The sequence below is a fragment of the Capricornis sumatraensis genome, chromosome 18 (assembly GCF_032405125.1).
Source record: "Capricornis sumatraensis isolate serow.1 chromosome 18, serow.2, whole genome shotgun sequence".
NCBI classification, from domain to species: Eukaryota; Metazoa; Chordata; class Mammalia; order Artiodactyla; family Bovidae; genus Capricornis; species Capricornis sumatraensis.
The window spans coordinates 16,920,788-16,931,253 of NC_091086.1; the positions used below are offsets into that span (position 1 = coordinate 16,920,788).

The 10,466-nt window shown below is 40.3% G+C and overlaps 1 protein-coding gene across 1 annotated transcript; it reads left to right on the forward strand.

Moving 5' to 3' along the window:
- The first annotated feature begins 1,394 nt into the window (after positions 1-1,394).
- Positions 1,395-4,958, forward strand: SERF1B (small EDRK-rich factor 1B). The gene is made up of 3 exons (XM_068990777.1): positions 1,395-1,468; positions 2,469-2,577; positions 4,886-4,958. Exons 1-3 carry the CDS (start codon positions 1,462-1,464, stop codon positions 4,956-4,958), a joined length of 189 nt encoding a protein of 62 aa, XP_068846878.1. The 5' UTR covers positions 1,395-1,461.
- Positions 4,959-10,466: the final 5,508 nt, after the last annotated feature.

Here is a 10,466-nt window from a genome sequence, read left to right on the forward strand (position 1 = left end):
TGTCCATTGAGTCGGTAATCCTCTGTTGTCCCCTTCTCCTCCCACCTTCAATCTTCCCCAGCATCAGGGTCTTTTCAAATGAGTCATTTCTTCCAATCAGGTGGCCAAGTATTAAGAGTTTCAGCTTCAACATCAGTCCTTCCAATGAACACTCAGGACTGATCTCCTTTAGGATGGACTGGTTGGATCTCCTTGCAGTCCAAGTGACGGTCAAAAGTCTTCTCCAACACCACAGTTCAAACGCATCACTTCTTTGGTGCTCAGCTTTCTTTATAGTACAACTATCACATCCATACATGACTACTGGAAAAACCATAGTCTTGACTAGATGAACTTTTGTTGGCAAAGCAATCTCTCTGCTTTTTAATATGCTATCTAGTTTGGTCATAACTTTTATTCTCGGCTATTTTGAATTCGTGATAAGACTGCATTCCCTAGCACTCTCTCCCCATCACACAACCCAAACAGATCCACAGAACTCTAAAGTACTATCCACCGTGACAAGCGCACTGGGATCAAATGGGAAATGAAGAGACTTGAGAGCCCTTTTAAAATTTGAATTTCACTTCTACCAGTCCCTACTTATTAGGTCTGCACTTCTGGTCTCAGAGTCTCAGGCTCCTCTTTCCTAAAATGAGAATTAAGCCTACCTTGGGCTTCCCTGGTGGCTCAGATGGTAAAGAATCCACCTGCAATGTGGGAGACCTGGATTCGATCCCTGGGTTGGGAAGATCCCCTGGAGGAGGGCATGGCAACCCACTCCAGTGTTCTTGCCCGGAGAATCCCATGGCAGTCCCTGAGGTCGCAGAGTCGGACACGACTGAACAACTAAGCACAGCACAGCACAAGCCTACCTTACAGGCTTGGTGCGTGAATAAATAAGGAAAATATGTAAAGGGTCAACATTGCCTTTCACAGTTAACCTTCAACCTGTTCTGTCCCTCTTCTCTCCGTTAGGCCTCTACAATGAGATGCGGGAAACAATAACAAAAAAACTAACGTTCTTTGTCGAAAAAGTTATAGATACTGTTGTGTTTACGTCTTTAGCAAAAATACGGGGACTAGTGAAGCCCCAATGCCCCGGGTACAGAGGGGAAAATCCGCACACGCCTATACCTCTCTCAGACTCAAGGACCCGCTTTCAGGACGCTACCAAGCTTGCAGGGCCAAAGGGACCCCTGAGACCGACCTACACTGCTTCCCCTGCAGCTGCGGCCTCGGAGCCCCAGCAGAGCACGGCCCCGCCCTCCTGGCCGCGCACGCGCAGTCGCTCGCCGGCCACGCCGGCGGCTGTTGTCGGGTCTCGGTGGGCGGGGCCGCCGGCAGAGCACAGGCGTAACCCGGCGGGGGACCGGCAGGGGCTCGGTCTTCCAGATCAACGGGTGGGGACAGCGGCTGAGCGTGCGAGGCGGTCGTTGCTTTTCCGAGTCGCTCTCTTCCAGGCTCGGTCTGGTTGTCATCATGGCCCGTGAGTGTGCGGACGGGTAGGGAAAGCGGCGGGGAGTGTCCTGCGAGGAAGTCGAGCTCCGCGGCGTGGCGGGCGAGGAGGCAGGGGCGGGCGGGTGAAACCCCTTTGGTCTAGCAGTGACGCGGACCAGGTTTTTAGTCCGCAGAGGGAGAGGGGCGATTGGGTCTTGTCCGGCCTGAAAGGTCCGGCAGGTAGGTGTCTGCTTCACAGGTGCGAGTTGACGCGTAAGGAACCCCTCCCCGGAGGTGAGGTGTGTGGAGATCCCAGGGAACGAGATCCTGGGTCTGGAGGTGGTTTATGCTGGTACTTAATACTTAAAGTCCTGAGGCCTAATGAGCACTGGGTCTCCTGGGTCTCCTCCCTAGTTCTTTGTTTGGCCCTGGAAGGTACTGTCTTGGAAGCAGCTATACTTGCTCGCTTAACGGTTGAATTAGAATGGGCCAACTCATGCTAGGGCTTCTCTGGTGGCTCAGCGGTAAAGAACCCGCCTGCCAATACAGGAGATACAGGGATCCCTGGGTCTGGAAGATCCCCTGGAGAAGGAAATGGCAACCCACTCCAGTATTCTTGCCTGGGAAATCCCATGAACAGAGGAGCCTGGCGGGCTACAGTCATCACAAAAGAGTTGGACACAACTGAGCGACTAAAAACAATAAAATGTGTGCGAGATACGTGGTATGGATCTTTCTCTCTTCATCTCAAAAAGCCAGACCTTATTTTAGAATACTGGCCCATATAGACAGACCATTGGAATGCCTCTTTTAAAAGGTCTGGTATTTATAGTCAGTGAGCACCTTAACGGGTACCATAATATTATCAAGACCTTAAGTGTTTACCTTTAAGCTTCCTCCTTGTCGTCAGCTCCCTAAACACCTTTCTATGCAGTACTCTGCTGGCTCATCTCTTCAAAGGCAAACTTCAAATCTTTTTAAGTACGAGCCCTAGAATGGAATTATTAATTTTGGAGATGGAAAAATAACATGGCTGTTTCTCTTTGTAGGTGGAAATCAACGAGAACTTGCCCGCCAGAAAAACATGAAGAAATCCCAGGAAATTAGTAAGGGAAAAAGAAAAGAGGATAGCCTGACTACCTCTCAGAGGAAGCAGCGGTAAGTGATGTGAAGGAATTCTCAAGTCACAGAAGTTTTCATTTTGAAGAATGGAAAGCAGTTTTTAAGTCCTTAGTAGAATGAGGCCTAACCTGCAGGAACAGGTAACAGCTGCCTATCGGTTATGTGCCAGTCATACTAAAACTATGTAGGGTAGTCATTATCCCAACTCATGGATGAAGAATTTGAAGCTCTCAAGCTACAATTTGTCTTGCAGAGAATTTCATTCAACTCCACAACAACCGTAAGAATTTCATTTAGCTTCTGTGTGCAAAGCATTGTTAGGTGCTAAGGATAAACATTTTCAAAGCAGACAACCTACGTATACTTGTCTGTATGACAGGTCACCAATTATATTGATAACTCTTTTGAAAGAGACACAAAGTATATGTAGTTGTATCTTCAGAAGCCACTGAATTGGAGAGAATGCAGGTATACAGCCTTGATATATGACTATAAATGACAAATAATATAAAGTTGCTACAGAAATACTTTAACACTACAGCTTAAGGGGTTTTTAGGAGAATCATTCATTTTTCTAAAAAAAAACAAAGTTAGCGAAATTTAATTTTTTTCTAAAATCAAATTTTGTTGTCCATGTGACACTTGGAGATCAGGTGAATAATTGATGACACAGGCTTCATTATGGCTTCTCTGTGGTCCTCAAGCCTGGCTACACATTAGAACCACCTGGGAAATCTTGACGTCTGCTCAAACCTATGCCTTACACCCAGTCCTGATTTAATTGGTCTGGGGTTGGATATTAAAAGGTGCTTTAGGGAGACTTCCCTGGTGGTCCAGTGCCTAAGACTCTGTGCTGGTCCAGTGCCTGAGACTCTGTGCTGGTCCTGGAATTAAGATCCCGTATGCCACCATGCTGCATAGCCCCCCAAAAGGTGCTCTAGGTAGTACATTTTATTATACTTACGTTAAACCTGATTTTAAAAGTTCCCTAGGTGATTCTGATATACAGCCAGAGTTTAATGAGGTTGAATCCCTTAATTACCACTTCATGCTTTCTATGACATTTATTGTTAAAGTGATAAGCTTTGCTCTAAATTTGCTTAGATAGGAGTAGAGGTGAACTAATCAGTGGAGTGGTACAGGTCAGTAACCCTGAAATCACATTTCTGTTGGGAAACCTAGTACAGCATGGCTTAGTGATAGCCACTGCTTAATGACTACCCACTAGTTACAAAGCTCTGTGCTAGGTGCTCTGTATCAACCTCTATTCATTACAATCCTGAAAAGCAGTATTAGCCTCAATGCATGCAATGAGAGATTGAGGCTCTGAACTTCAATAACAATACTAGTGTCATACAGCAAACACAGCAGAGTTTGGTTACAAACAGAAAAGTAACTGTTTTTATTCAGGATACCTCATTTTTTTTGGTAACTGTCTTGTTTTTCCTTCCTTCTCATTCTTTATTTTTGCTATTGGCTTTACAGAAATGTCTTAATGACATGGACAGAGCTACTCATCCTGAATTAAAACCTAATATTAAATATGCAGTGACAATATAGGAAAGAGCCTAGACTTTGAAACTGGACAAACCTTGGTTTTTATGTGATTTGAGGCAGATGAGTTAGCTCTAAGCCTTTAACTTTTTAACCTGAAACATAAAGACAATAACTCAAAGTTGTTGTGGGATTTAATTCAGAGCCAGCAAAGTGCCTGGCAGATTGGAGCTGTTGAATATATAGTGATTTAATATGTTTTTAATATGGGCTCATGGACCATCCAGCCCAGGTAGTTTGGTCTTAGTTTATAGTACTTGTATGTTTAACCAGAGACACAAAGGGTTAAGAAAATGCCCTGAATATCCTGCTTGAGTGTAATCTATTTTTCATCACTAGCTATGTGGCTTTTGGCTTGTAAGAAACTGAATTGCTTAATATAATGACATCTATGTCCTAATCCTAGGTATCATTTAAGATACCTGGAACACTTCTGAAATGCCCCTTTCATGAAAAAATTTAGAGTGAATTAACTGTGTTGACAACCAAGAATAATTGCCATTATTTCTGCATATAACTGCTTCATGTCAAATGATGTGTATATGTGTGGTATATATGAAACATAAGGACACACACACATACCTGAATACAAAGTGTATTAAAAATAAGACCTGACTTCAGAGTATTTCTGTTTTGCCTTCCCATTCCATCTCTATCCATGAAAATGGAAAGACATGAAATTGTATATCTTCTTTTAAATTGTCTTCTATGATACTGAATGGATTATTATAGAATACAACGGAAAACATAATTTTTCTGTAACGACTTACAGCATTTTTCCCCATTATAGGGACTCTGAGATCATGCAACAAAAGCAGAAGGCAGCCAATGAGAGGAAGTCTATGCAAACAAAAGAGAAATAATGACTATCTGGAAAACCTGGGTGCTACTGCTAATTAGGTGTATCATAAGCTCTATGATCAAGATTTTGTAGAGTGAACAGTCAGTACATATGTTATATCCTTATAAAACTATTTTAAACTTTTCCTTTCAACCTGACTTAGTGTGATGTTTCAGAACTATTCTTCAAAGAATAAAACACTAACCATGCATATGACATATTGGTGAACATTATTTTTTTTATCAGCAGTGAGCATTTATATAATTTATTAGAAAGGTAATATGATCAGGTAATAGGATCGTGTATACAAATCTAGAATCTTTGCCATAAACTTTGTTAAAGTAGATCTTTAAAGTCTACTTTATAATATATAATAGTATAATAGTTTATATATAGCATATACTAATGTAACATATATAACATAGTATAGCAGAATTTAAGATACATTTATCTAATTTTGCTTTGAATCAACTAGTTTGAAGAATTTAAAAAATAGTGCAAACCACTTGGAACAACAACTCAAAGAAGGTAAACTAAATGAAGTCTCAGCTTTAAAATTTTCTGGAATAAGTGCCTTTTTTAATAGGCTTTATTTTTTTAGAGCAAAATTAGGGTCGCAGCAAAATTTATTAGATTTCTGGTATACCCCCTGGCCTTACTCATGCATAGCCTCCCCATTATGAACATCCCCAGCCAGAGTGGTACCTTTGTTATAACTAATGAACCTACATTGACACATAATTATCACCCAAAGTACACAGTTTACATTAGGATTCACTCTTAGTGTTCTAAGAGTGCCTCTTTTTTTATGGGTATGTTAATATTTTTTTACTGCAGTCTAATTGTTTATACATGTAAGTGAAACTATATGGTATTTGTCTTTGTCTGACTTAACTTCACTAAGCATAATTCCCACCAAGTCCACGCACGTTGTTGCAAATGGCAAAATTTCATTTTTTTAATTGCTGAGTAATATTTAATTGTGTGTGTGTGTGAATCTGCACACACATATATACCACATCTTCATCCATTCATCTGTCGATTGGACACTGGGTTGCTTCCATATCTCAGCTATTGTAAATAATGCTGCTGTGCACATTGGGGTACATGCATCTTTTCAAATTAGTGTTTTCACTTGCTTCAGATACTCTAAAGAGTGTTATTGCTGGACCATATGGTGGTTCTATTTTTAGTGTTTTAAGGATCCTCCATGCTGTTTTCCACAGTGGCTACACCAATTTACATACCCACCAACAGTGTACAAGTGTTCCCTTTTCTCCACATCCTATGTTTTATGTTTTTGATATATTTAATATCTTTTTATTTTATGCATTACTTAGCATCTAATTGTAGTTTTAGTTGCTTTTGTCTTTTAACCTTCATACTAGCTTTTTACTGGCTGATCCACTGCCTTTATTATCTATATTTGCCAATTTTAATCTGTTCTGAGACTCTTCAAAAATTTGTAACTTGATTTTAAATTTGGAAATACATTAACTTAGAGAAACTGACATTTGAAACCTCATTCTATTCTGAAGTAAACATGCATATTTATTGCAAGAAGAGTAAAAGTATCATGAAGTGATGAATAACTTTAAAGTATTACTCAAATATTTGATTTTTCACATCATACAACTCAGGTTTTTACAAACCATCTATTATGTCTACCACTACATGAATGGACAGATCTTCAAGAGTTCACCTAACATCTTAATGATGGTTCTAGTGATCTTGTGATAGGTCACTTAGCACTGGTACCAACCATAAACAGGATGGAATCCTAAGTGTCTCTAATACGAATAAGGCAAACATGTTTTTTAGCTTGAGTTATCTTCATATTAACACAGATTTTAAGTTAAAATAAAGCTGCGTTCTATTGTGGGGGTTACCTTTCATCTTCAAAACTTTATATGATGGTGGAACTTACCTAGTGGTCCAGTGGTTAAAGGTCTGCACTTCCAATGCCAGGGGCATGGGTTTGATCCTGGCCAGGAAACTAAGATCCCACATACCACATGGCAAAAAAAAAACAAAAACAATTTTATATGATGGTTCTCACAAGGTCAAAAGGATTACAACAGCTTAAGTTACATTCCAATGAAAGATATAATGAAGAAGACTGATTGTACCATAAAGATTCCTTATGAGTCTGATTTCTGTAATTCTGATCTCCAGAATTTCTTTACAGAGTGATAAGCCTTGAGTACAAAGAGCTTATTATGCTTGAAGCCACATCCTTTCTTTTTGTGTGTGTGTGTGGCCAAACTGTTTGGCATGCAGCAGGATCCTGGTTTCCTGACCAGGAATCAAACCCACTCCCTCTGCAGTGGAAGGGCAGAGTCCCAACCCTTGGACCCCCAGGGAAGTCCCCCTTTATTTCCTTTCTTAAAAGATGAATAATTTTCAGGTCTAAAATATCCTATGTAGAGGAATGACTTTGGACTTTTCAAAAGTTCATTCTTGAGACTTCCTTGCTGGTACAGTGGTTAAGACTCTGAGCTTCCAACGTGGGCAGGGGTTGGGGGTAGGGATGGTTTGACCCCTGGTCAGGGAACTAGTAAACAAACAGTAAAGAATCTGCCTGCAATACAGGAGACCCTAGTTCGATTCTGGGGTCAGGAAGATTCTCTGGAGAATGGAATAGCAACCCACTCCAGTATTCTTGCCTGGAGAATTCCATGGACAGAGAAGCCTGGTAAGCTGCAGTCCACAGGGTCACAAAGAGCTGGACATGACTGAGGGACTAACACGTCACTTCAGGGAACTAAGATCCTACAGGCCCTCAAGGCATGGCAATAAATAAATAAATGAATGAACGTTAATTCTCAAAAATCTAAAGAAAATTTCCATCTTCAAAAGAATATAGATATTGATAAGATTTCTAGGTTGTAATTAATCATTAAAATTTAAATCCAAATGTTTTTTGATTAATTTTTATGGCACTTACTTGAATGAATTCATGGTTCAAATAAAGTACTTGATCTTTTTAATCTTTTTAAAATTTTGAGATAATTATAAATTCATATAAAATTCTTCATAAAGAATAAGAAATCCTGTATTATTTTTTTTAACCATGCCTTGTGGCCTGTGGGATCATTTATGTACACACATATATATACATATACATACATATGTATATATACACACACATATAGAATTATATAACTACATATATACTTTATTTATTTTTGGTTCTGTTGGGGTTTTGTTGCTGTGCAGGCTTTTCTCTAGTTGCAGTGAGCGGGGGTTACTCTCTAATTGTGGTGTGCAGACTTCTCATTGTGGTGGCTTCTCTTGTTGCTGAGCATGGGCTCTAAGGCTTCAAGTATTTGTGGCACACAGGCTTAGTTGCTCTGCAGCATGTGGAATCTTCTTGGGCCAGGCATCAAACAAGTACTAGAGATAGCAAGGGAACATTTCATGGAAAGAAGGGCACAATAAAGGACAGAAACGGTATGGACGTAACAGAAGAAGATATTAAGAGCTAGCAAGAATACACAGAACTATACAAAAAAGATCTTCATGACACAGATAACCATGATGGTGTGATCACTCACCTAGAGCCAGACATCCTGGAATGAGAAGTCAAGTGGGCCTTAGGAAGCATCACTACAAACAAAGCTAGTGAAGGTGATGGAATTCCAGTTGAGCTATTTCAAACCCTAAAAGATGATGCTTTGAAAGTGCTGCACTCAATATGCCAGCAAATTTGGAAAACTCAGCAGTGGCCACAGGACTGGAAAAGGTCAGTTTTCATTCCACCCCCAAAGAAAGGCGATGGCAAAGAATGCTCAAAGTCCCGCACAATTGCACTCATCTCACATGCTAGTAATGTAATGCTCAAAATTCTCCAAGCCAGGCTTCAAAAGTCTGTGAACTGTGAACTTCCAGATGTTCAAACTGGATTTAGAAAAGGCAGAGGAACCAGAGATCAAATTGCATTATTGAAAAAGCAAGAGAGTTCCAGAAAAACATCTCTTTCTGTTTTATTGACTATACCAAAGCCTATGACTGTGTGGATCACAACAAACTGGAAAATTCTGAAAGATGGGAATACCAGACCACCTGACCTGCCTCCTGAGAAATCTGTATGCAGGTCAAGAAGGAACACTTAAAAATGGACATGGAACAACAGACTGGTTCCAAATAGGGAAAGGAGTACATCAAGCTTGTATATTGTCACCCTGCTTATTTAACTTATATGCAGAGTATATCATGTGAAATGCCAGGCTGGATGAAGCACAGGCTGGAACCAAGATTGCCAGGAGAAATATCAATAATCTCAGATATGCAGATGACACCACTCTTATGGCAGAAAGTGAAGAACTAAAGAGCCTCTTGATGAAAGTGAAAGAGCAGAGTGAAAAAGTTGGCTTAAAGCTCAACATTCAGAAAACTAAGATCATGGCATCCAGACCCATCACTTCATGGCATATAGATGGGGAAACAATGGAAACAGTGAGAGACTTTATTTTAGGGGGCTCCAAAATCACTGCAGATGGTGAGTGCAGCCACAAAATTAAAAAGAGGCTTGCTCCTTGGAAGAAAAGCTATGACCAACCTAGACAGCATATTCAAAAGCAGAGGCATTACTTTACCAACAAAGGTCTGTCTAGTCAAGGCTATTGTTTTTCCAGTGGTCATGTATGGATGTGAGAGTTGGGACTACGAAGAAAGCTGAGCGCCGAAGAATTGATGCTTTTGAATTGTGGTGTTGGAGAAGACTCTTGAGAGTCCCTTGGACTGCAAGGAGATCAACCATCCAATCGGTTCATCCTAAAAGATATCAGTCTTGAATATCCATTAGAAGCCTAATGCTGAAGTTGAAACTCCAATACTTTGGCTACCTGATGTGAAGAACTGACCCATTTGAAAAGACCCTGATGCTGGGAAAGATTGAAGGCAGGAGGAGAAGGGGACGACAGAGGATGAGATGGTTGGATGGCATCACCGACTCAATGGACATGAGTTTGAGCAAGTTTCGAGAATTGGTGATGGACAGGGAAGCCCAGCGTGCTGCAGTCCATGAGGTCGCAAAGAGTCCGACACGACTGAGTGGCTGAACTGAACTGAGACATCGAACCTGTGTCCTCTGTATTGGCAGGCAGATTCTTATCCACTGAACCATCAGGGAAGTCCTGTTATGCTCATTTTTATAGATTTTATGGAAACTGAGGTTTTGGTTAAGCACTTTCCCCAAGGTTACCCATCTAGTTAGTGGCAGGTTAAGAATATGAATCCAAGCAGACTGAATTCAGAGCTTGAAGAGTTTGGACATTTGTTCAATATTTATTGGCTCTTTTGGTTTTTTTCTTCTATGACTAGCTTACTTTGCTGTTATTTGTATTTGACAAAGCTTTTTATATATATATTAAAGAATATTCACTTTTCTTGTTACAGATATTTTCTAAATTATTGTCCTTTTGTTTTACTTACGTCACTTTTGTCAGTTGTTATTTACATGATCAAATGCCTAGTTTCTTTTTTTAATTGAAGTATATAGTTGATTTAAAATGTGTTTCAGGTGTAC